At 38.3% G+C, this 27460-nt stretch overlaps 1 protein-coding gene across 2 annotated transcripts in view; it reads right to left on the bottom strand.

Moving 5' to 3' along the window:
- The window catches only part of col28a1a (collagen, type XXVIII, alpha 1a), a 28427-nt gene extending 1478 nt beyond the window's left edge, over window positions 1-26949 (bottom strand). Inside the window, exons 1-34 of one of the 2 annotated variants that reach the window (XM_084423182.1) lie at window positions 26814-26949; window positions 25833-25979; window positions 21257-21822; window positions 20833-20853; window positions 20049-20108; window positions 17535-17588; window positions 17153-17197; window positions 17013-17039; window positions 16730-16774; window positions 16603-16647; window positions 15018-15071; window positions 14855-14923; window positions 14074-14142; window positions 13860-13928; window positions 12619-12687; window positions 12454-12522; window positions 12266-12334; window positions 8633-8701; window positions 8450-8521; window positions 8083-8151; window positions 6794-6865; window positions 5758-5826; window positions 5455-5523; window positions 5304-5372; window positions 5124-5192; window positions 4957-5025; window positions 4813-4881; window positions 4623-4691; window positions 2762-2842; window positions 2044-2079; window positions 1920-1956; window positions 1274-1828; window positions 1036-1181; window positions 69-345 (exon numbers count right to left, since the gene is read on the bottom strand). In XM_084423182.1, the coding sequence (XP_084279308.1) occupies window positions 69-345; window positions 1036-1181; window positions 1274-1828; window positions 1920-1956; window positions 2044-2079; window positions 2762-2842; window positions 4623-4691; window positions 4813-4881; window positions 4957-5025; window positions 5124-5192; window positions 5304-5372; window positions 5455-5523; window positions 5758-5826; window positions 6794-6865; window positions 8083-8151; window positions 8450-8521; window positions 8633-8701; window positions 12266-12334; window positions 12454-12522; window positions 12619-12687; window positions 13860-13928; window positions 14074-14142; window positions 14855-14923; window positions 15018-15071; window positions 16603-16647; window positions 16730-16774; window positions 17013-17039; window positions 17153-17197; window positions 17535-17588; window positions 20049-20108; window positions 20833-20853; window positions 21257-21822; window positions 25833-25953 (3349 nt within the window). In that variant the 5' untranslated portion in view covers window positions 25954-25979; window positions 26814-26949. Of the gene's footprint in view, window positions 1-68; window positions 346-1035; window positions 1182-1273; window positions 1829-1919; window positions 1957-2043; window positions 2080-2761; window positions 2843-4622; window positions 4692-4812; window positions 4882-4956; window positions 5026-5123; window positions 5193-5303; window positions 5373-5454; window positions 5524-5757; window positions 5827-6793; window positions 6866-8082; window positions 8152-8449; window positions 8522-8632; window positions 8702-12265; window positions 12335-12453; window positions 12523-12618; window positions 12688-13859; window positions 13929-14073; window positions 14143-14854; window positions 14924-15017; window positions 15072-16602; window positions 16648-16729; window positions 16775-17012; window positions 17040-17152; window positions 17198-17534; window positions 17589-20048; window positions 20109-20832; window positions 20854-21256; window positions 21823-25832; window positions 25985-26813 lie in introns of those variants that run through there. The other variant, XM_084423183.1, reaches the window with a different exon arrangement.
- Window positions 26950-27460: the final 511 nt, after the last annotated feature.

Genomic DNA, 27460 nt, shown 5'->3' on the forward strand with positions numbered 1-27460 from the left:
TTTAAATGTGAATGCTCGAGAAGTGACCCGAAATTATAAATAATTGTGGTGTAGGCCAGTACATTTACCTTTCACGATGGCATCAGGCTGAGGGGGCGGTGCAGGTAGATTTCGTGGAGGAGGGCTGATTTCTGGAACATGCCGCCAGTTTATGGGCGTCTGGGGTCCTACTACTGAGATGGAGGACTGGTCTCTCCTCTTATCTCCAGCTGGGGCCTCTGTCACCTTAGGGAACTCACTGATAGATTCGTCAAAGGTGTTCCAGTTTGTGTCAATATTCGTGTCATAATATTCATCTGGTTGTTGAGGAGAAAGGGTGGTCTCAAACTCTGTTGGAAGTTCAGCCTGTGATAAAGAGAATTTTTCAATCAACCTTCAGTTGGTGTTTACATTATGATTAGCGATCATTTTATGTGCTACTTTTTCTCCATATCAATGTTTCTGGAATTTCTGTTCATATTTTATGATATAAACAGAATTTTGTGTCCAGATCTATTAATTTATTCATAAATGCATATAAATATAATTACATTTTACAAATTACTTTAGTGATGAGCAGGGTTTTAATTTCTGATTGATTAGATATTTTAAAAAAAAAGTTGTTCCTTTTTTATTTTGAGAAATACATTTAAAAATGTTTTTGAAAATAATGATTAGGTGTAAGATATGTTATTACTTTTTAACTTGATGGTTACATCACGAAATAGACGTGACATTTTCCTTTTAGGTATTTTTTTACGAAGCCCACACATCATGGGGGAAAAAAAATAACAGATGCCATGGCCATGAACATAGAAGTTGTTACCATGACTTAATTCATGGCCACATTTGATTAATTCATTCCCTCATCTTAGGGAAATCGTAGCCATGATTTACCTAAAATATGGGAGCAAGTCTTTAATTTGCGCTCACAGCATGTGCGGGGCTCTATCATTTTAATTTTTCATTTTAAAGTTTAATATTTTCTCTTTAATTTTCATTTTAGTGTCTTCTTTTTAATGTATTACTGTGTCTTTCTGTAGTATGAAAAATTACCTCTTTGCCTACTGGGATGAAATAATCACTGGTGGAAGCTTCAGTTCCGTCTGGAAGTGGATCAGGCCCAAATGGAAAGAATGTTTTGCCGTTTGGCGTTCCATCATCACGCTCGCAGATCTGACTTAGCAGTTTAATCTCCAGTGCTGAAAAAAATTATAATAATAAATCGCAAAACATTAGCATAAAAATATTTAGCCAAGTACACCATATTTAAAAGAAATATAGGAGTACGTACTGTGCAGTCTCATGAAGTCATCAGTTAAGTAGACATACTCTTCATCAGGATCAGATGCCAAAATGTTCATCTCCTTCTTAAACTCTGCATACTGGGAGTCACTTCTGTTCATTATACCAATCACGAAGATTTCAATCCCAGCATTGTGAGCCTCTTCTGCAGCGTCTTTCAGCCTCACTGCATCACGCTTGTCGGCATGACCATCCGTCAACACGACTGCAACCTTTCTTACGCCGGGCCGAGCTGCTTGAAAGAGCTGAGTGGCCCGGTGGACGGCGCTGCCCGTGAAGGTGCCCTCGCCGAGGTACAGCATCCTGCGCACAGCAGTTTTGATGGCAGCCTGGTCAGACAGCTGATGTAGGCTCGCCACCACCACGTCAACATGACTGTACTGCACCACCCCAACACGCGTAGCTTCTCGGCTCACGGACACGCGATCGATCAGAGCGTTCACGAAGTCCTTCACGACCTCAAAGTTCTCCGGACCCACACTCTCTGAGCTGTCGATGATAAAGATCAGCTCCAGAGGACTCGTCCGGCATTTCACACCACATCCTGAGAGAAAACGCAAAAATAGTAAGAGCCTCCACCTAACACAGATTAAACAACCTATATATAGTTTTGAGTGGTAGGGATGGTTATATACCACATATTTCCCGGATTATTCTGATCACCTCTTCTCTCTGCGGGGTGAAGTTCAATGTATGTTATTTATACAATATTTGTGAGTATCTGATGACAACGTTTTTATGAAAAATGTTTTGACTCACAGATAGGCCACGATCTCCCTTCTCTCCTGGTTGTCCCTATACAATTTAAGTTGAATTTTATTAGTAACAGGGCAATTTATGTATATTCTACATTATCTTGAAATATCTGCTTTAGGTAAATAGGAACTGAATTAAATCTGTTGCAGTGACTATAGAGTAAATGTCCGGTCACGTTTAAAGTTGAATTTTAACGGATGAAATCCAGTCGTTTTAATAGAATTTTATGTGAAGGTAAAATAATTCCCCAAGCAAATTTGGCAACGGATTCAAGTTCTTCACGCAGATTCGCAACAAAATGCTTCTTGGTTTGAAAGTGACATCTGTGTGAGAAGTGTTTCATACATCACAACAATATGGACATTTTTGCTAATGTGACTGCACTTTAAGTCATGATAGTGAATAACTAACAAATGAAATATAGTTGCAAGCCGAAGACACTAGGACTAGAATTGAAATTTAGAAACCGTGTTGTAGAACTCCACTAGACTTGTCTTGAGTCTTTATGGTCTTGTTATGGACTTGGGAGCATTTGGACTTGGTCATGACGCGAGCCCAAGTCCAGTCTTGAATATACAACACTATAGATATGTTTTGTGGTCTGTGGTCTCAACCTTCACAGGTCTCAGCCTGGACTTAGACTCAAATTAGCTGGTCTCAACTACAAGGCTGCCCAGAAAACCATGATATGAGCCTTTGTTAACTGATAACTGGATATTACCTTGGCTCCTGATTGTCCGGGTACTCCATGTTCTCCTCTCTCTCCTTTTCTCCCACGCTCACCCACTAGGCCTCTGTCACCCTAAAACCATCAGACTTTGTTACATTGGCCCTCATTTATCAAAAGTGCGTACACCAAATTTCCAGCGTACACCTGGCGTACACCCAAAACCACGGTGACTTTGAGATTTATCAATATGGACGTTGGCGTACGGCACGCTCAAATCCTACGCCAGCTCAGGAGGTGGTGTACGCACGTTTTGAGTGCGGGAATGCGCAGAAAAACAATTCCTAACACCACAAAACGCACTGACAAACTAAAAGATATGATAGGTTATGACCCACTGTAAAAAAACAACAACATAGGGATGTTAACCGATGACCGTTTGACCGATGGTTGACCGTATGAAACGATTAAAGTTGTCGGTAGTCGGTTAAAAAAAAAATCTCTAAATTAGACAGTGGACTAAACGATAGGCTACAGTTAGCCATCTCATTCCAAGATCTTTTTGTGTGAAGTGAACAAATCCCTCACACTCAATTTTTCATAACTCGCCTGTTTGTAGGCCTACTTAATAAACCAATAAAAACATTTGGTTTTCTGTGTCGGCTGCAAAGATGAAGTCTGACTCGCGATCTTCGCAGTAGTGAACGCGCCGGAGAGAAATACACATTTCATACAGATTAGGCCTACATCATTTTATTTTGTTTTGAATGGTTCTGTTTAAAAGTAGAGATTTCTGTAGATAATAGATATATTTCTATTTTTTTTAGGTGTGTGAGGCGATCAGTCTACCTTATACGTTGAGTTTCGGTTCATGGATGATAGCTTAACGTTATCCAGTTCAGGCGCTGGCGCCTCCGTGATTATCTCTGCTATTTAGGCATTAAATCCAGAAAATTGGATAATGAAACACTGATTAAAATTAAGATACAATTAATACAAAACGAAATTCGCTTTAAAGAAAGGCTTTGTGCTTTCTGTTTGAGGTCTCTGTGAAAGTTTTAAAGCATGCCGCTTTCACAGCGCTCACGTCCGTAACTGTCACGTAACAATGCTTTTTCCTCATAAATGCGAACACGAAAAATAAAAGACAAAAGACTTTTTTTAAAAGACAACCATCCACAACTTTATAACACTCCAGGCAAAGTATACCTCTTTTTTTTTTTCAGTAATAAAAAGGCTTTCAATGACAAAAAGAAATAAAATAATTCAGACTGACAAAATAATAAAAATGACATTCTTCTTCTTTTAAATAATAATAATACAAATAATAATAATAACGACATTCTTCTTCTAAATAACAATAAGCGTCATTAATAATAAAAATCATAAATAATAAGAAGAATATTACAAATTGTCATGCAATTATTAATGTGAATGAATGGTACTCCACATCACATCATCATCATTATTGTTCACCCCAATACATGTGACGTGATACGAAATTAAATACTAATTGTTTCAAAACACGTGCTGTAAAATAATGCATTGTGATAGGTCATTTGCTCATCCAACGTCGGAGAAGTTTCTCTTCTTTGCCGTCTTCCGTGTGTCCATGGCGTAAAATGAGGGCGTGGGGGAAGCGGAGACTTGAATATATAAGGGCGTGTTATTCTAATGACGCTCGTTTTCCACCGTGGCATTTATCAAGGGCAGCTATTGCGTACACCTGGATTTCAAAGGTACGCACAGCTTCATAAATCAGGCGATGAGAGGAGTGTAAGCATAATCTTACGCCAATATATACGCCCATTTCTACGCAAGAATGATAAATGAGGGCCATTGTCTTTTGAACAGTACTATATTATTAACCATACTGACATATAACACAATCAGCCAGTGTTTGCCTTTCTAGTACCTTCTCTCCTGGCAGGCCATCACCTGGAGGCCCTCTGGGACCAGGGGGCCCTTGAAACCCAGAGTTTCCCTGTGATGACAAAATGTTTATTTAGAGTTCTAAGCTTTTGTATGATAAAGTTATGTTTAGCTTTATGTCCTAGTTGATAGAGCTACTGTATTAATGAGGCCGGCAGGCCTTGGAGCCTTACCTTGGGACCCTGAATTCCCTCTCCTGGAGGGCCTGGAAGACCTGGAGCACCAGGCTGGCCAACTGCACCCTATAAAAATCTCATAAGAATTAATCAACATAAAATGCTCTTACATACAGTATGTTTTAAGTAGTGATCTTGAACCTTTGATCCCAGCAGTCCAATTCCTGGGGGCCCTGAAGGGCCAGTACCTCCGGGTGAGCCCCTGTCTCCCTGAAAACAACATCACTTTAGCAAAAATGCTTACTTTCACACTTTCTGAAAGATCAAGTCAGCAATTGTTTATTTTAAAATTGCATAATGACCAATACCTTTGGGCCAGGAATTCCTTGTCCTTCAGGTCCAACTTCACCTGGCAGCCCAGGCAACCCTTGAAGCCCCTGAGAATATATCACATGTATAGATATTATTGCTTTTGTTTTCTGTGTTGTTCGTATCAAAGTCTTTTGTTTCTGTGTTGTTCGTATCAAGTCTTTGTCTCCTTCACGCACCCGTGGTCCGGGGTAACCCTCCCCCTTCATTCCTAGTGGCCCCACTGGTCCTGGACTCCCTCTGTCACCCTGAAACATGCCAATGTAGATTTTATTAGAGTAAAAAAAATAACTCCTATTAAACTATGTAATATGTATTTGTGTCTATAACCTTAGGGCCTGTAGTCCCAACACCTGGCTCTCCAACTGGACCGGAGGGGCCTGCAGGTCCTGGCTCACCCTAACAATACACATGCAACCAACATAATGATGAAGAGCATGTACAGTACATACAATAATGTATAACATTACGTAAGAATGCAAATAGCCAACCTTGTTGGCAAAAGCTATTTTCACTAGCTCCGCCCACCATTTCTCAGCTATTTACCTTTAGTACAAACAGGATATTACTTCTTTTAACACTTTGTGTGAATAGCATCTATCTCTATTTGCACTTTGTGAGGCATATACGTACCTTTGAACCAGGCAATCCTCGACCCGGAGGTCCAGGTAACCCCATCATACCTAAACTCCCTGGTTCTCCCTATAAATGAAAGGAAATATTTTATCAATAGCGACCATTTTTAAAAATGGTAATAGTGTACTGTATATAAGGCAATGTGATCAGTGAGCGATCATATTAGTTGTGTACAATTTATAAAGAGCTGGAGTGTTACTGCTATATTGAATATCAAGAATATTCAAGAATATCAAGAAAGCATTGATGGAATATAATTATAGTTTAAAACAATAGATACTTTTGAAGAAAAAAAGTATTGTACTAACAATAGCTAGGACACATTTCTCAATACTTTTTCAAAACTCTTTACACAGTTGTCATAACCAACTTTCAACATTTCACAGCAGTTAATTTGACATTCAAAATGCACTAAAACTACAAAAACACTTCATTCAACTCATTCTTCCATAACATAAGCAAGGGTTGTCACCCAATAGACTTTGTCACACAATTACCTAAAAAACACTAACAACAGGTAGCATTATACAATGTTTTCATTTTGTATAGATGGTAATGAAATGACGCATAGACTGCTATTGTGCTCACTGTATGAAGAGTTTTGAAAAGGTGACCTAAGTATTGAGAAATGTGTCCTAGTGATTGTAAAAATATATTACATTTTGTAGGTTTTGAAATAATAAATTAATTTAGACTGATGAGATAATATATTGAATCCAGCATGTCCTATATGAGAGTTGTTGCTTTGTGCCCATTTCCAACAACTTTTTAGTGACAAAGTCCAGGAAATACACTTTAGATTTGTAATGTATTTTAATAGTTTATGGGTTTATGGATGAATATTCTCACTACCCAAGGCCGACTGTTAAAAGACTATGAGCAACCATAAAAGTGTACAAATAAACCCTTTTATGAACTCCTTAAAAGTCATCTGATCATGAAATATGACATTCTAAACCTTGAAACATAACAACCTGGACATTAACCTCCACATTGCAAAATTAAATGTAAAGGTTAAATGTGTCCCACCCACCTTGGCCCCCGGGGGTCCCGCTGCTCCAGGGCTTCCTGGGAGACCCCGAGATCCTCTGTCACCTCTGTCCCCCTGTGGAGAGATTCATAAACACTATTTAGTGTGATTATGTGACAGTAATTTCCACTTCAATACATTCAAAGACAGTATTTGAGACTATTCAGCTTTTTGATCATAGACTAACTTTGAAATGGAGTTGAGTGGCACGATGTTATGCAGTATTTTATTTCAAACTCAAGCCTCATGAATACACATGTAAGATATTAAGATGTTATATTTTGCAAGAAAATGAAGGCTATTTTTAGGACTACGCATACAACAGCATTTACTTTTGAGGTTTTTTGTAATTCTCATTATTCAAGGATGATGTTAAGACAATGTTGATTCGACACTGTTTTCTATTTGAATATCATTTTAAAATGTAATTTATTCCTGTGATGCAAACCTGAATTTTCAGCATCATTACTTCAATCTTCAGTGTCACATGATCCTTCAGAAATCATTCGAATATGCTGATTTGCTGCTCCAGAAACATTTATTATAATAGGCCTAATCAATATTGAAAACAGTTGTGCTGTTTAATATTTTTGTGGAAACTGTGATACATTTTTTTTTCATGATTCTTTGATGAATAGAAGGGTCAAAAGAACAGCATTAATTTTAAACAAAAATATTTTGTAGCATTATAAATGTTTTTACTGTCACTTTCGATCTATTGAATACATCCCTTCTGAATAAAAGTATAAATTCCGTGACACTTTATTTTACAGTCATGTACTTACTGTAGTAAAAACAGTCAATTATGCATAATTACATTCAACTAACCTTAAACCAAACCTTAATTCTAGCCCTTATAGTAAGTACATGTTGTTAATGAATATGATTTAGTACTTAAATGTGTACATTAAGGACACCTTAAAATAGTGTAACAAAAAAGCTAAATCTTACTGACCCCAAACTTTTGAATTGTAGAGTACTTTCTTTTGATAACAATGTGATATACAACCTTGACTTGGCTGGTTTTGTGAGATTCAGCCCTAAACTAAATGATCTAAAACAGATATCTTTCCACCATTTGAAATGGTTACAACCTGTGTTTAACTACTAGAATGAGACATGTTTGCAAATGGCAGAAAATATATTACATTGTCTCCCAAAAAAGGGCAAATACTGACTCCTGTACTCACTGAATGTAGAACTCACTGTTTAACCATGAGAGATGCTTTTCAACTATAACTAATATAATTGTGGTAAGTAAGAAATATTTTTAGAAAGAAACGTCATTGTACCTTCTCACCGGGAATTCCTTTCCCAGGTGAGCCCTCTGGACCTCGTACACCAGGTAAACCCATCTCACCCTAACATAATAAAGAAAAGACAGAAATGCCCAGGTGAGGAAACAATATAGGAAAGCAATGCATGTGTGCTTGATTGAAGCTTTCCTGTATTTGCTATAAAAAAAATAAGAATGTGTTATAGTCACAGTGGCCCCAGAAATATGTAGACATTTAAGTCACACCTTAAAACTTATGACTTTATATGACATTCATAAATTATTAAGGGTAGCCTAAGTGACGATCCATTGGTTAATTTTTAAATGAAATAGTAACCATATTACAAGAAACCTGTGACCCAGGATGTTGTGTTTCACTGTACCTTTGGACCCACAGAGCCATCTTCACCTGGGATGCCAGGAATACCAGGTGCTCCATCTGGTCCTGGTTCACCCTAAAATCATGAAACAACTATATCACTATTACACAAAACAGATTATATTAAAAATATGGTCATATAGATAATATTTAATTTGGTTTGTGAGGACATTAAAATTGTACATACTTTTGGTCCTGGTTCTCCTATTCCTCTCTCACCTTGTGGGCCAGATTCTCCTGGAAAGCCTTGATCTCCCTGGGAACAAATTTATACAATCACAAACACTGATAATCACACAAACCATTAATGGAATAATTCATCATACATTTTTTATATTTCTATATAGCTTTAATGAATACTTATTTCAGTTTTAGTCATTTTAGTATTTACAGTGACATATTTACAGTAACACATTTACAACAAATTTACAGTATTTCAGTTAGTTGCCAAAGCGATCATTTATAACTTCCATTCCCTTTCATGGTCACTACGAGTTATGTCGTGACGACGAATGGGGTTTCACTTAGAAAGCCTCTCACCTTCGAGAATACAAAACAAGCCAATGTGGAATTTGCATAGCGTAACTCTGCCCCACCTCGTGGGTATTTAAAGGGATACTTCACCTCTGGAAAGATGAATGTGTATTTAAATTGGGTCATTTATGTAGTAGAAATGTGAAATTATTTTTGAATTTGGAGCCTTCTAGAATGAGAAAAGCCAGAAAATGTATATTTGGCTCATGTGGATGAAAGACAACAACTCCCAGAATGCACTTGCTTCGCTGCCCTAGGAGGCCACTCCCAAGCCACGCCTACCGGTTAGAGAGCAGTTAAACAACGAAGCTAAGCTACTAGTGAGTCTCCGTGACAAGATTTTGAGATCGCACAAAATGTCCGGGATTTGCCTTTCGCCATTCATCATGTTTACTGTGGCGAGCAGGACGAGGCTAGGGCCGCGGGAGAACGACGCGAGGCCGGTGGCGTAATTACTGATGAGCGACACCTGTGAGACGCACCGGTCTCGTATCTCTCACGGAGGAGCGGGTATTTTCTTTGCAATGGTAAAACGCACATCAACCGATCACTTGTTTAGCGTTTATGTAAACACTATATTAAGATTCACCAATCGGAATGAATTCAGTTAGATTGAAACAAAAGGTGTGCATGTAAACAATGAATGGCGACCGCAGAAAGCAAAAGCTGAATCCCGGACATTTAACCCCTACTACTCCGCTTTCTCCACAGAATAAGAACCCGTTAGCTTAGCTTCCAAATAAAAGATGGCTGACACTGTTTGTAAATTCTGTGAGTGAGATCCCACCCTCTATGGGCGAGTTGAAAACATGCGGAACTAGCTACTACTAGTGATGTATGTCTCGAGACCGGTCTCGAGACCACTTTTACGTGGTCTCGGTCTTGTCACGGCCTTGACGGTCTTTGGTCTTGGTCTTGTCTTGGTCTCGGACCTCTCGGTCTTGTCTAGGTCTCGCTGTCTCAGACCGACATAGTGGTCGGGGATTTAGCAATACAATAGGCTACTACAATATCCACGACGACACAACGTTCGATAATGCAACATTATTATCCGCAACGGAACGGATTGAAGCGCGCGTCCGAGTGAAGACAGTGCGGCGTGTGCGCCCAATATACGAGAAAACACTTTATCCGCGCCACTGATCGCAGCGGCAACGAGCACTTTGATCACTTGATTTAAAAACACATATCAGTGACATGATTCAGGAGATTTCATTCAGGAGATTTTGGGTAACTGCACAACTGACAGATGACTTTGAGCGCACCGTGTGTGTGTGTGTGTGTGTGTGTGTGTGTGTGTGTGTGTGTGTGTGTAACCATAGCGACAAAACGACCAACTTTCGGATCCTGCACTTAAGCCTATAATTTCGATTTTAAACATTTTATTATGTATTTAAAAGTTGCAGAATGGATTCATTTGGAGACTCCGAAATCGGCAGAGATAGGCAGGCATTTGCTTAGATGAATTTGTGTCTTTGATATCTCTCTGTGTGTGTGTGTTGTTTGATTACAGTATTGTATTTAAGATGGTGTTAGACTAAATAAATGGTCTTTTAAATATCATCTGCATATCTCCGTTGTGTTGACTAAACATTAGGCCTAATCCAAGTTTATAATTGCGTATCTTTAATTTGATGTTACGATTTCATCTACAGTACACATTAAGTATAATTTCAATTGGTTACATATTTCTCATTCTTTAGACAGTTGTTGGAGGAGCAAGATGGTGTTGGAGGTGTTTGATGTTTTGTCAGATGAACCAGTCAGTACCAGTCATGTCAGTCCTCAACAGTACACAAAAGTTAAGGGAGTCTCAATCCTCTAATAGTGCAGTAACAGCCGTTATCCAATTGCTACACATAGTTGATCTCACCCTGCAAAAACATTTACAGTGAGCTCACAGTCACACACATGACATGGTCTGTCTCTGTATTGTTCTGCCTGTGTAGTTGAAGTAATACCATCTAATATGTATTGAAACTGCGGCTGAACCCTAGTATGCTGCTGTTCTTGAATTCATAGTTATTGCTTAGCTTCAACACTAGTCTATTTTTTTTGAAAATAGACTTGGTCTCGGTCTCGGTCTTGGTCTCGACTTGGTCTTGACTTGGTCTGTCTTGGTCTTGGTCTTGGTCTTGTCTTGGTCTCGATACCCTCTGGTCTTGGTAGTGTCTTGGTCTCGGTTTAGGCGGTCTTGACTACAAGTCTAGCTACTACTACTGGCTGTAGTCTCTAGCCTCTGGCCAAAAAATCCTCAGATGATGCAAAATGATGATTTTTGCGTCATCGGAGGATTTTTTCCAGACAACAAATACATAAATCTCTCGTCTCAGGGGGATATGAGGGAGGAAAGCATGGTACTTCGAAAATACTACAGGTTTTCTACTGATACAAAGCTGTTATCCTGCTAAATCCTGAAGTATCCCTTTAAGGAAGTACGCTGGCAACATGCAGTTATGTTTTCGCTTCGGAGCCAAGAGTTTTATTCACTCCCACAAGCTATTCTGAATTATCTTCACTCTACGAGACGAGCGGCTCTCCAGTGTGTTGGTGCAACGGCGCGTTCCAGCGAGATCGCATTGCCTGCTGCTGGTCTGTGCAGTGATCTGCCGACAGTGTGTGTGCTTCTCCCTGGGTGCTTCAGCACTCTGCTGAGCTTTTACCTCTCTGTAAAAGAGCTGCACGTGGCACGTCTTTTTCAAGACGGCTCGCCCATGTGTTTTCTGGATGTGGGTGTGTGATTCATCTGCCTAAAGGTCACGAGCGCTGTTTGGCGTGTTGGGCTTAATCACGCTCGGCAGCACTCGTGGATGAGTCATGTTTTTTTTTGCGGGAACATGGCCATCGTGATGTTTAGATCGAGACTCAATGATCTCTGTGTGGGTAGAGTCCCCTCTGCCACACCCCAATCTATCTCTTCCTTGAGAGGGGATACTTTGGCGGGTGGCCAGGGTGATCTGAGGGTTACGGTTGGCACAATAACTGACGAGTCATTCCTTGGGCCACGCCCCCTCCACATCGCAAACCATGGAGCTTCCGTGTGTGCCTGGTTCCTCTCGGGGACCCAGTGTTTTCATTCGGCCTTTTCATCAGGACACCTCTGGGTTGCGAGAGTTCCCTTATGACTTATCGCTGGTCCTTCCCTGGCCAACACTGACAGAACGCAGGAACTCGACCAAAATATTACCACACACGGACAAGGATTTCCATCTTTGTGGAATAATATAATGTAGGGTTTACCTGAACCACACACACACACACACACACACACACACACACACTGCACCTTAGGGCCCACCATGCCCACTCCAGAGGGGCCTCTTGGTCCAGGTGGTCCAATGGGTCCCAGGTCTCCCTGCAGCCAGAGATGCCACATCAAAAAGTATTTTCAAATTGAATGTTGTACTATGATTTCCTATAAAACAATGTAGGCATTTGGGTGCAGCCTATGGATAGATAAGAACTTTGCTTTACCTTTTCACCCTGGATCCCTACGCCTGGAAATCCCATCAGTCCAGGTAAACCCAGTTCCCCTGTGTTACCCTACAGAAGAGAGAAATGAGCAGTGTCTTATTGTTGGATCTGATTACACTCCACAACAGCATGTCATTTTTTTTATTTTTTGATAATGTATTCTACCTTATCACCCTTGATGCTAAACCCAGGAGGTCCACGTACACCTTTAGGACCCTCAAATCCCCGGTCACCCTGAAAGCATCATTACATTATTCAGTACATAATCAGATGTCAATCACATGAGCAGCGCATTTAGCATACTAGCATTTTTACTAATTAAGGAAATGATACACTTTAAAGGAATATACCTGAGTGTGTTAATGTATGTATAAATGAAAATGTATTATAGTTAAAAAAAAATGATAAATGCAATTAGATGAACTTTAGGGTGCTTTTTTGACCCACTTAAAGGTGCTCTAAGCGATGTCACGCGTTTTTTAGGTCAAAAAATTTTTTGTCACATACAGCAAACATCTCCTCACCATCCGCTAGCTGCCTGTCCCCTGAACACACTGTAAAAAAACGCGGTCTCTGTAGACACCACAGGCTCCACAAACGGCAAGAAAAACAAACTGGGCTCACCCGCACCACAAAACATAACAAACTGTTCCCGCCAATAACCGGCAAGAAAAATTTGGGTTGTGGTTTGGGGGGTTAGTGCGCGGATGAGGAGGAGGGAGGGTCTAACTAGCCTCCGTTTTGTTTGACAATACTTTAAACGTCAACAAGAAGTGACGTCACCCAACATCACTTAGAGCACCTTTAAGTATGACTTAAATACATCTTTAAATGTAATTTCATATTTATTTCTATTGTTATTGAAATATGGTTAAAGTGTACTGAATGTACTGACAAGCTAACTAAATATGCTAAAATATTATGGTAAACTAAAATATAAAAGTATTCAAATATATTTTTAATTACACACTTATAATGTTTAGTACATACTTTAAAAGTGTAAATGAAGTTGCAATTTAGTCTTAATTTTAAATGAAATATCGAATAAAAAACTTAACTAAATTATTATCAAATACTTCACGTGCTTTAATATGTTAGTCAACACATCAAGATAAGAGCACTTCTTTAAAGCACGAAAAAAGATTATTAAAACATAATGACTAAAATTCAAATGTACTTTTTGACATTATTCACTTTTGAATCCATTTTTAAAAAGTGCGCTTAAATGTTTTAAGAAATAGTCATAAAAGTGTACTCTCTTTAGTGCACTTAAGTGGCTTGCCAGTTTTTTTTTATAAATGTAATTTTAAGATTTAAAGTATACCACAAGTGCACATTTTTAAACAATTAAGCACACTTATTTTTCACAAGGGGAGGAAGATGGAGTTTTTATTGTTAATTCTTGCCTTTGGCCCTGGTAAACCTTCTCCTGGAAACCCTTGGTTGCCTTGAACTCCTTGAGGTCCTGGTTGGCCCTAACAAACAGATATTAAATATTAGTACATTATACTATACATACCCAGTGGATAAGATGCCCGATAGTTGCCTGTTACATAAAAACACATGACCAAGGATCTGTATCTCCCTCTAGTGGTGTTACTGCCGAATCACTTCACTTACAGGCATTCCTGGCTCCCCTATCCCAACAGGCCCGGTGGGCCCAGGTCTGCCTTGGCTACCTTTGTCCCCCTTACAAAACACAAAGAGTTTACATGGATATGATTCCATTATAATTATAATAAAACTGCATACTGATACACAACTGTTCAAAAGTTTGTGGTCCGTACATTTCTTTAAGTCTCTTATGCTCACCATAGCTGTACAGTAAAAACAGTAATATAAAACTATATATAAATATATATATATATATATATATATATATATATATTTGTGTGTGTGTGTGTGTAATGTATTTCTGTGATGGAAAGCTGAATTTTCAGCATAATTACTCCAGTCTTCAACATCACATGATTCTTCAGAAATCATTTTAATATGCTGTTTTGCTGCTCAAGAAATATTTCTTATTTTTAAGTTATATAAGTTATTGTGCTGCTTAATTATTTTTTTTTTTTCGTGGAAACCATGATACATTTTTTTTTTGTTTTTTTTCAGGATTCTTTGAAAAATAGAAAGTTCAAAGAATATAATTTATTTGAAATTAAATATTTTTGTGACAACGCAAATGTCACATTTGATCAAATGAATGTATCCTTGCTAGAAAAATACTGAACCCAAACTTATGAATGGAAATGTATATAAAAGAAAACAGTTCTGTGGTGTGACAATTGTCTTATCTCAATTATTCATAAACTGCATGCATGACATGTTGTCTAACCAGATATTAAAATATGTTTGGCATTATCTTGAAATCAAAACTAATGAACTAATCTGAAGCCATTACCTTTGCACCAGGAAACCCGAACCCTGGGTCCCCTGGAGGTCCGGAGGGTCCGCTAGGTCCTCGCTCACCCTGGGAAAGATGTCACTGTCATTCCATGATCCATATCATTTTCATGTTACCATTCATAATGTCACATCATAATGGTGAGATGCAATATTCTTACTTTAGGTCCGACAGGGCCCTCAGGGCCAGAGTCACCAGGGTTGCCACTCAGTCCCTAAAACAGATAGATATTCATTTATTAGTCTATTATTATATATTTTACTTCACACTAATCACGTCTATGATCTGTGAGCTAGTTGTACTGAAAGAGTGTGTCTATTTAAGGACTTTTACAGTGTACTGGACCTCTACCAAGGTATGCCATCAATTATAATGTGTTTTAACTAGACACATGACAGCTAGACACACCAGAGAATAGACTGTGTGGGAAACTGAAGCTCTCTAAATCTGAATCGGGTCAAAAAAACGGAGGCTACTGTCATCAAACCAAAACCACAAGGACAGAGATGGAAGTAGGCGGGCAGGAGATAGTAACCCCTGTCCCCATGCTAATCCAGAGGAACAAAGAAACCCGTCAAAGAGGAACAATGGCGTGTAGGCCTGGATTCACTGCTTTAGCTATGTTACATTAGTGTAAGAACAGCACTTAATCCCTCAATCACATTCCATATGTGCAGGGAGAGGACAGGCTATCTGACTGTGTAAGCAGGATCATTTCCTCACTGAGCTTGGGAGGTATGTTACTCCTCATTCATTACTGTAATTAAATAATAATTCATAATTCATTATATTATTTAATAATTTAATTTAATAATAATTTAATTAAATAAAAACAAAAACAGCATATATTGTAAGAATCAAAGAAAAATATGGTAATATTTGATTATTTTTTTAATCAATATTTTTTGCATTAGGCACAATATAATGACTTTTTATGAAAATAATGTAAAATGCAACAATTTTTTATAATAAATCAGGGTAAATCCATGCATACATATATATATATATATATATATATATAAACACAGACACACACACACACTACCGTTCAAAAGTTTGGGATCGCCAATTTTAAAAGAAGTCTTTTATGCTCACCAAGGCTGCATTTATTTGATCAAAATACAGTAAAAACAGGAATATTGTGAAATATTATTACAAATTAAAATAACCGTTTTCTATTTGAGTATATTTTAAAATGTAATTGATTCCTGTGATGTCAAAGCTGAATTTTCAGCATCATTAATCCAATCTTCAGTTTCACATGATCATTCAGAAATCATTCTAATATTCTGATTTACTACTCAAGAAACATGTATTATTATTATCAATGTTGAAAACAGTTGTGTCATTTTTTTCAGGATTCTTTGATGAATAGAAAGTTCAAAAGAACAGCATTTATCTGAAATAGAAAGCTTTTGTAAAAAATTAATTGTTCGTACTTTTTTGGATCAATTTAATGCATTCTTGCTGAATAAAAGTATTAATTTCTTTCCAAAAAACAAAACAAAAAAACATTCTAACTAACCCCAAACTTTTGAATGGTTCTGTATAATGATTTTTTTTATTAATCAAAGAATCCTGAAAAAGAATTGTACACAGGTGTTTTCAGCATTGATAATAATAATAATAAATGTTTCTTGAGCAGCATATTAGAATGATTTCTAAAGGATCAGGTGACAAAATGTTTTTAAATCTTACAAATCCCAACATTTTTAACACTATAAAAAGGGGATAAAAAAGGCAACCTGATCTCCTCTTTGTCCACGTGGTCCAGGAGGACCGTCCTGGCCCTGTGGGAATGAAGGACAGGATCATCATGACAGATTGTGGGCCGCAGATCACAGATCAAGAGAATCATTTAATAAAACGTACTTGATCTCCTTTCACCCCTGGGGTGCCACATTCTCCTTTCCCCCCCTATACGGAGAGAGAGTGAAAGTTAATTTCATTGTCCTGTGTCTAATATCATCAATAACGCTTCATCCTCAGGCTGTCTTCTGTGACGTAGTCTCCTGATGTTTTGAAAGCATCAGTCAGGATTAAACAGCTTTCATCATTTACTGACAAGCAGAATCATGTTGTACAGTACAGTACAGTACTTCATGTTGTACAGTAAAATGACTGAATTCACTGTCATTAAGTCAAATATACTAGCCTTTTCTCCTCTCGGTCCTGGTCTTCCCTGTAGCAAAAGAAGAGACTTGATCGCTCAGAAATCCACCAATGAACATGCAAAAAAATATTTATGCTAATATAATAAAAATATATACATAATAATATATGAGGATATAGTACCCTTATACCCTCTAATCCTGGACGTCCATTTAAACCTCCTTCTCCCTATGAATAAAAAGAGAAAACCCTAAAATCAGATTTGAGAACAATTCTTTACATGTTCTGAAGAAAATACAAGTGGCTTTTGCCTGTGCACAACTCGCTTCCACAGTTCTAGGGTGTAGTGGGTGGTCGCCAGGGTGTTGCTATGTTCTGGCTGGTTGCTAGGTGGTAGTTCACTAGCTCAATTCAAAACACCCCATACTTGATTCTGGTCTGTACATACGTGTCAGCTCTATCTTTTAATGTAATATATTTATATATAAAATAATTTTCCAATCACAACTCTGATCAGCTTAGGAAACAAAAAATAACACAGAATTTGTATTAAAATGAGACTTACTCTAGATCCTTTAGGACCAGGAGGCCCATCAACTCCTAGATCGCCTGGTTTGCCCTAATATTTACAAGAAGTTATAGAATGAGCAGGCAAAATAACTTCAATCATACATTTTAAATAACATGGTTGGATAAAATTTCCTTTGTGTAATTGAACAATATTTCTGTCATGAGTGGTATGGTAATAGAGATTGGCATGGTAATGGATATGGCAATGTTAATGTATTTGGTCTTGGCGGAATAGATCTGCTACGTTGCTGTTGCTGCTGCAGAGCAAGTCCCGAGACTGGCTACTGCCAATATATTCACAGACATTGCTGTGAGCATGTAAGACATGCTGCTACTGCTGCTGCACATGTAACATACATGATTTAACCCCCGTAGCAGATATATACAGGTGGAGCTGGGGAAGGTGGAGGGTTTCTGAAAGCACGCTGCTAACAGCAACACTACCGGTATTTGTTTGAATGTTGAGCTGATGCAACAACAACCAATCAGTTGTGCTATATAGATAATGACGTGATCGCTACCGAATGAGTTAAAGACCTATCAGCCTGCACCATCTAGAGTTTCATGCCAGAACTAGGCAGAGGTGTAAAGTCCAGGTTCAGAAAGTAAAAGTCCTCCTCAGTATTTTGTTCCAATCACCTGGATTTGCACAGTTTTTCAGCCAGGAGATAGAACTAATTAGTAAAATACGCTGGCTGAGTTCATGGGTGGAATAAACATATGGCAGGACTTTTACTTTCTGGCGCCTGGACTTTACACCTCTGGAACTAGGTATTTACTGACAAGTGAAAGCTTTCCCATTACGTTCTATGTGAGTCAGTGGATTTGACCTCCACATAAATTCTGCATAGATTTATGAGAATAATCAAGTGTTGATGCCAAACTTTTTGTTTGTTTATCTCTGCATAATCTGCAACCTTTTGCAAATCAAAAGGTAGAAGAGTCGATGTCGGGTCACTTGAAGTGTTTTATTTGAAGGGAAAGGAAACAACAAACAAGCATCCCCTTTCATTTTCAATTTCCTTTAAACAATAAGACCTTTACTGTGCCACTAAAGGGACATGGTGATGGAAAAAAAATGTAAAATGGGTGAAAAATTATATATATATATATATATATATATATATATTAATGCTTTTGAGTTCTTTTGCAAAAGTTTTGCGTTCTTCCAATAAACTTTGAGTTAATTTGCAAAGAACTCAAGTTTTGAGAGTGAAGTGAATGCAAAGTGTCTTGGGGGAAAGCAAAAAAAAAAAAAAAAAACTGACAATTTGCTCCAGATCAAAACCAATATTTTGAACGACCCATTTTCAAGGTTTGATCCAATCCAATAGCCGAAATCTGATTAGATTACTTTTGGACAACTAGGCCCGTCTTGATCTTAACCCACCCTGTGAAGCGTACACATATTTCAAAGCACAGAGGGGTCCTCTTGAATGCTCCAGCACCTGCTACACTTGCAGTGTGGGAAACACTTCCTACGCTTTCATGTACCGCCTCTCTGATCGCCCTGAATCCACCTGCTCTGGCTGTAAACCAGGGCTTTCAGACTCAGAGCGATGGAGTTAACCGCCTCACATTGTTAGATCAAACACGGCTCAGAGAGAGGATTATTGCTGTTTAACAATTCTTCCTCAAACAATTCTAACTTTGTTTGTTCATGTGCACAGATCAGGCAAGGATCTACTAGTGTTTGAAACTGTCTTCCACATCATAGGTCTGATGTCTAATGTCTCCATTCAGAGTATTCAGAGACTAATTAGACAAAAAAAAAAAAAAATCCACTGTTATTTTAGTATTATGGAGAGACTGTTGTAATTGATGTTACTATTATTAAATAGTTTTATTTAAAAAAATTCTGCTTTCATTTACATTTTAGTTACTTTTTTTGCCATTTTGTCATGTTTTTGTGATTTTTATTATTTTTAAAAGTATGTCTATATAGTTTTTATCTATTTTTATTTCCGTTTTAGTTTAGGTTATTTTAGTACTTCAAGTAAAACAAGATGGAAATGAGAAATGCTGTCACTGAAACTAGCTGAAATAAAATAGTTTTGCCATTTTATTTTAATGCAGTTAAAGTTTGCAGTATTTTATTTCGTTTTCACTTTATTTTGATGGTCACTTTAAGACATTCTGTTGACTAAAAGTAATGTTGCACCTACTGTACATGTCTAATAATAACTCTTATTAGAGAGTCTACTAATACTCTAATGAGAGTTAGTTGACATGTAGTTGCAAAGTCACTTATAGTTAACAACATTTTCAAAAGAGACCAATCAAAATAAAGTGTTACCTTTATTTCAAGAAACAAAAGTTTTTATGGTTTTAGTTTACTGTAATAACCCTGGCTGTACTGTTTAAGAGCCAATGACAGATTAATCATGTTGGTACTTTTGTGATTATGAACATCTACAATGATTTCCTATTTTATCAATCTGCAGAGAAAGCTGGATATGATATGATGAGAATTGACTGGGCTATCAAACTGATTTAGATATGAACTCACTGGTTTTCCAGGAGGACCTCTCTCTCCTTTCTCACACAGACAGGATTTGGGCTGAGGACACTGTAACAGAGAAATAAGCCATTAGAGATAAATGATACAGTTAGTATGCCATATATATATATATATATATTTTATCTTTTTATTTTATTTTATAAAATGTTGTCATGTGTATGATTTTCGTGATCCAACGCTATAACAAGGCTGGGGATAATTCGTAACTATAGAAACAAACAAGGATTTAATCAGAAGCCTAGGAAATTGAAACTAAACACAGCAGGGAAATAGAAACCAAGGGAAACAAAACAGAATATCAAAATAAGAGTCCATAGAACCAAACATAACCGTAACTATTTTATTTGATTTAAAATAGGCCATTTTATGTCCTTTTACAAGGTCCTGATTTTGTTTTTGGGGTCTCGAATAGGATTTCATGGTTGAATGTTGAAAAAACATAATTTTTCACATATTTTACATTAATGCAACATCTCCCTTCCTAGTCTTTAAGTAAAGCTATATTTAGTTCCTGTCTCTATAAAGCCCCTTTTTCAAACATGTTTCGGAATTGCCCTATTTTGCGTATGCCTTGGGCGGGAATTATTTAAATTAGGAAAATTGTGAAGTGTACATTCTGTGGACTTTGTGTAATTTTGCAGACATTTATACATACTTTCATTTATCAACAACATTAATGTAATAAGTAGGATAATGTACAGTTAGCTGGTCATTATAGTAAAATGACTGTTATCCATCACATCTCAAATTCAGTTTGAAAAACTGTACTTACAACTGTGTTCGCAAGTTCACTCTGTAAAAGAGAAAAGAGAGCATTGTAGACTGATACACAAAAGTATAAACCATTGACAGATACATGCAGATCTTGATGGAATTGTGATATTGTTCATATATGAAATTTTGTTTCAAAACAAGTGGTTAGGACCACTAATGGTTTCTACTAATGTCTGAGAACATTATAGAAGACCAAAATACGCTGAATGAATGTTCTATCAATGTTACTGGAAGAGCATTTGTTAATAACTTTGAGAGAACCTTGCCAGAATGTTGTCAGTCAAAGTTCTGAGAACATTTCCAGCCTACAAGTTAATAATCTTATAAAACAAGAAAGTTATTCCTCATGGCCAGAAGTTAAATGGATCCTAACCATCTCTTATGCCTTCCAGGTGAAAACATATCCTACTCCAAACACTCACCAGTTCTCTGAAGAGCTTTTCATCTAGTTGTGGGTCAGTGAGGCTGAACAGGTGCTGCTGAGGCGGTGCGCTGGCGATGGACCTCAGTCTACCGTTGTCTTGCTCATCTCGTGTGGATCCCGACAGCCCAATGACAAACATGCGTATGTTGTTGCTCTTTGCATCTGCAGCTGCAGTCACAGCACTGGGACTGCGCGGGTGGTCAATCCCATCCGTCAACAGAATCACTGCTCTTAAGCTGCTGGCCGCTGTCTCTCGGATGAAGAGCTGAGTGGCGTTTGAGATGGCATAAGCTGAGAAGGTGCCTTGGCCGATGTAGGTCATAGCATCCACTCGGCTTTGGAACACATCTATGTCCTGCCAGTCCCGGAAGTTGTGTTCCACTAAGACGTTGCTGCTGTACTGCAGGACAGCGATTCTCACCCGCATCCGCCAGCCGGGCACCTGCATCTGCATCAGCCTGGTGCTGAAGCGCAACACGAAATCCATCTGCCTCTCAAACAGAGGCATTGTAGCTTTCTCTGAACTGTCCACCAAAAAAGCCAACTCCACTGGACAGAACAGAGCTGCAGAAAAATGAAACAACAGCTTTTTATATATAAATATTTATATATATAATTGCTAGGACACATTTCTCAATATTTAGGTCTTTCTCAAAATTACACTTTTTCTAAATTAATCACACAGTTTTCCTAACCAACTTTTAGTTTTGTACAGCAGTTAATTTTACATCCAAAATGCACCAAAACTTCCAAAACACTTCATGCATGTCTTAAATTAACTCATACTAGCAAGTAGTTTTCACCCAACAAACACACTTTGTCAAAAAAAACAATGACCTTAAAATCACTGCAGTTTTTTCTGAAATGCTTTGGTGCATTTCTCAGATCACAACTAATTCTCAAAACTACCTGTTTAACCTCCACATCATCTAGTCACTTGTGCAAATCATAAAAGCAAAAAAATATTTTTCATTCTTTTGATCAAATTGTCAATGCTTTAGTACATTCATGCAATTGATTATGTACAATTGTCTGCTTGTCCTACATTATCAATTGATCATGTTGATCAGACTATTCTGACTCTCTGTTGCATAGTCTTACCCCCAAAACCTCTAGGCATTAGTTCACTGCATAAATCATTAAAAGCAAAATGTTTGAACGACATAATCTGTCAAGCATATTTTCTATACATTTCTATTACACTCTTCTGTAAATGTATATCTTAAATCTCACTATAAACGGGGAATGTAAAGCATTAAATCAACCAATGATCTACAGCTCAGAGGTGCATCTCATGAACCTTCGATTGGCAAGAATATATAAAGCACAACACAGTTACAATTTCTGACTATGAAAAAAGAAACCAACAACAACAACAACAACAACAACAATAACAACAACAACAAGGAAACGAACAAGGTCAACAGCCAGGAAGAACATGAGTTAGGATGCATGGTGAAAGGGTTTGGAGACTATAATTTGTTGTCAGATCAACAGAAAATAGTAACTGTGAATCCTGTCACTGTACCACATACAACAATGCATTTGTACTGTTGAAAGTAATATCTGCCATACAAAAAGTGCAGCCTTCTGTCACAGTTGGTTGCAGAAAGGAAGAGAAGTTGAGGCAGGATCTATATGCAGCAGTCATGAGCCCAAACAACTGAGGTGAAGCCGGGAGAGGTGGAGACCCAGGTGGAGTCTGATGTACGGAGGAACTGGGCGACACTGGAAGACCAGGAGGCCAAGATGGAGCAGCGGTGACGAGCAGCCAAGGTGAAGCCAGGGTCCAACGGAGCCGAAGCAGAGATGAGGCAGGATGAGGTGCAGTCGTTGGCCCTGAATTATGTGGCGGAGGCAGAGCGACGACTGACCAAGGTGGAGTCAGAGTGGCAAGGGAGCCGGTGGAGCCAAGGGAGCAAGAAACCTAGGTGGAGCTGACTGGTCGATGGGCCGAGGTGGAGTAATTGGCTCGGAGGCCTGAGGTGGAGCCAAGGGATCAACACACCAAGGCTGTGGACCAGGAAGCCCAAGGCGGATCCAAGCAGCTGGGTAGAGCCACTGAAGAAGGAGCCAAGGGTCTGAAGGGAGCCAGCTGAGGCAGGGCTGAGGAATTTAATGGAGTAGTCAGAGGAGGAGAGAGTGGGAGGCTGGGCGGGACAAGTGGCAAGGTTCGTACACCTTTTCCAAGGTCAAATTCAAGCACTTTTCAAGCACTTTCAAGGTCCATTTTAAAGCTTTTCCAGCACCTTACACCACCGTAAATTACATACCAATACATAGTCAAAATTATTATTTCGTGTTTTTATCACATTAAAAGAGATAATGCTATAAATAGACAAGGTTTGAACAAAACTTAGATGCTTAGATGCACGCCGCGGTCAAAGTTAAAAATAGTTAAACTTTTGCCACTGCGCTCTGTGATGATTACCCGCGCGGCCAAAAAAAACAGGGCATCCAAAAAAGCACGGAAATCAAAATGAAAACTCTGCCTACTTTTGCTCAGACCAGCGTAGCGCAAATCGCTCTGTATCTGAAGGGCTACATTTTATTTCTCTATTTAATAAACGAACTATTCAGTCAGATAGGTATTTGTTGTGAAAGAAATACAGTTACAATTTCAAGCATTTTCAAGCATTTTATCCAAAATTTAAGCACTTTTCAAACCTTGAAAATGTTGAAACACAACATCAAAATTCAAGTATTTTCAAGGATTTCAAGCACCCGTACGAACCCTGAAGTGGCGACGAAGGAGACTTGGAGCTGGGTCTAACTAGCTGCGAAGAAGGAGATTTGGAGCTGGGCTGAACCAGCAGTGACAAAGGAGACTGGAAACTGGATAGGATTAGAGGAGACCGTTATTTTGGACAAAGACATAATCCAGATCATCATACCATTTAGGAGGGTCTGGGCTCAGATCACCCTCAGTAGCAGAAGTATGGCCAGGGCTCCACTCCATGCCCTCGAACTCTAGTAAAACACCTTCTGGGATGGACATTGGTGCCTTCTCTCGCCCCTGGTCAGACTTTGGGGCAGGCTCCAGCGCCGGAATGGAAGTGGCACCAGGCTCTGGCTCCGTGGCTCAGGCTCAGGGTCAGTGTTAGGCTTGACAAGGGGCTGAATGGGATCTGGAGCTTTTACTTCCTCCTCAACCACTGTCCAGGAGAAACCAGAGTGGCATAACACCCACTCAATGTATTCACAAAAACGCCCTCGAGGACCATCTCCAGGCAAGCATGCTTTAGTTTGACTGTTTAGACCAGCTCTAAGGAAACACATGGGGAGGAATCAGGATAATGCACCAAGGGCACCAGTTATGAAAAGTTTCTTATGTGGTCCTCAAGGGTGCTGTCCTCCTGGCTTAGGAGGAGAATCTGAACTGCTGGTAGATCCATATGTAGGTCTGTTCTTCTGTCACAGTTAATTGCAGGAAGGAAAAGCTGAGACAGGATCTATACACAGCAGTCAATTTATTAAACAATAAATCAAAACAAAAAACATGCAGGAGCACAGGAGAAATCTGAAACACAGGAGAATAACATCCAACTAAAAATAAATGAGAATGGACAAATAACAACTCAAACTGAGGAATATTTATAAACAGAGTAATTAAAGGGCTGAACAAGGAACAGTTGAATCAAATCAGTCAAACAATGAGTCATTGTGACAACAAAAGAGAACATTCTAGAAACATTGGAAAAAGAAAGGAAACACAGGAAACAATGAGTTACAAGCCAGGAAAACCGAAACGGAAATCAAACTGAACATTACACCTTGTGCATTTTCAATCAGTCATCAAAAACCATCACATTCTGTCAGAGAACACAGTTTTATTGACAGCATGGCTAAGCATTTTGACTATCTTGTTTGTGAACAATGACACACGGCCTCGTCATTCTGATGGCACTGGTATGTTCATTGACATAATACTTACTTTTGAGAGATGAACTAGGGATTTTTAGCAAGTTACAGGATTTTGCAGTGCTGTTTGTACAAATTGTTTCGAGAAATGCACTGACTGGTTTGCAAATGATGGTTTGCATGATTCAAGATATGTACCAAACCGACTGAGATAAACTGTAATAACAGGTAGCCTTATGCAATGTTTTTCAAAACAAGAATGACAGCTCTCTGCTGATTAAAATTCACTCCAGTCTATATTACATGGTCCATGTTTACATTACAGTACAAATCCCCTTTTGTATATATGGTAATAACTGTGTTCAACTACATCTAATTATTTTGATAGTATTTTCATTTTCTTCAGTTATTCAGTTCTGTATTATGATACAGAATTATGGCCTATAGGGACATTTTGGCGGTGGTGTCTCTGAGTAAGAAAGTGAGAAAAGAATGAATGCAATTTGAAAGATGTAGTCATTGAATGCATTTTGTGCCAAAGCAATGGAAAATTATCCACAGTTTAGCCCACATAGACTGCTGTTTTGCTCACTGTGTGAAGAGTTTTGAAAAAGTAACCAAAGTATTGAGAAACTGGTTCAAGCAATCGTAAAAAAAAAGAAAACTGAAAAACATTAGAGAGGTTTGGGTAGACAGGCAGACAGATTACTTACTTCTGACTTCATTTTGGATGACAGTGTTGTCAGGTTTCTGTCTGTTCTTTCTTCTGTTCTTGCTGCTAGCACTACAGGACAGTATCAGCAGCAGGAGACACAACATCACACCGCACTGCATTCTTCCTGCTTATTCACGCCGTCACACTACAAATGAATCATATTATACATTTCATATTCATTTTTGAAAACATGTCTCTAAAATAATGCATTCATTTTTGACATCCTAAGTACATCCTGACAGATCCTAAAAAAATGTAGGCAATGAGAAATCCTTATCGGTGGTAAAAATCCCTGTAATGAATACCTAATTAGATTTTTGCTTTAATAATCAATGTTTCTTTATTCCTGGGAAATATGTTTTCAAGCCATCTCCACTCCAATTTGTATGCAGTTTACTGCAGTGATTAATTAAACTGATCATTACAACACTTTTACACCTGGCCCAAAGTTCCGCATCTAAAAAATCAGAATCTTGACAATAGAAATAATGAGGGTCAGGAAGAGCAATATCCTATGAACTACCCTGAGGCAGTCATGCACATGGCCTGTCCATTTTAGCCCTGAAGGTGCCACAAAATCACTTCACTGCGGTAAAGTGTGACACAAGCATGCTGCTGCTATTCCAGTGAATTTTGCTGAGAAAACGTTACATTTTATTTGATGACGATGTTCTTTTTTCCACAAGTTAATGCACATTTGATCCTTTTTTAGGTGAACGTTTTTTTTTAAACCTATTCTGTTCTGCTACAAATGATATATAAAAATAATATAATATTTAACACATAATTCTATTCATATATTCTATTTTACACTCTGTATCATGAAGATCTGGACTTTTTCTGGACTTATTCATATCAATAGCCATAACACATAAAGAAAATCTTATCAATATGTAGACTATCTACTTTCTTGTGTCCAACAAAATAAGAAATATAGTATGAAAATGAACAGTAGGAATCGATTATGGTGGTTCCTTACCTAAATATTAATTGCTGTACTGTCTGTTTCCTTAATAATCCAGTCATCCAGTTAATCATTCATGTCCAGTTACATCCTCATCGTGTGTGATATCTCCGTATGAAAGAGCTAGAGGCAGAATAGGCAAAGTTTCATTGAGGCCAGGCATTTATTCTGTGAATAATGCAGTAATACCCTCTCTGTAATCACTCTGTGCTCAATGTGCCAGTATCCTGACAGTAACCGGCTCACTGCTCTGGGACTCCTAGAGTAAAACCCCCTTTTGTCAGTGGATTGGGAGGGTGATTATTCTGACAGGCTTGATTCCTGTATTCCTGTCAAACATTTTATGCGTGTCTTTATCAGCCATTAGCTCACAGACGTAGTGTAAAAAAGTCACTGGAAAAATAAACAAGACTGTCTTCAGTTAAATGATATTATACTGATATAACAATTGCTTGCGCTCTAACTTTAATACAACTATCATGGGCAGATGGCAGAGGAAAATCCTTTGAGAAAATATGCAGGTCTAAACTGGATTTCTATCAGTATCCTCAAGCTAAAAAATGTCTCTTTTAGAAACTGAAGCCCTGTCTCACCTCAAAAATATAGCCTTTTAGTGTATTTTCTTTCATTTAATTTGTATTCATATACACACAAGGACGTCA

This window comes from Rutilus rutilus (genome assembly GCF_951802725.1).
Source record: "Rutilus rutilus genome assembly, chromosome: 11".
In the NCBI taxonomy this organism is placed as follows: domain Eukaryota; kingdom Metazoa; phylum Chordata; class Actinopteri; order Cypriniformes; family Leuciscidae; genus Rutilus; species Rutilus rutilus.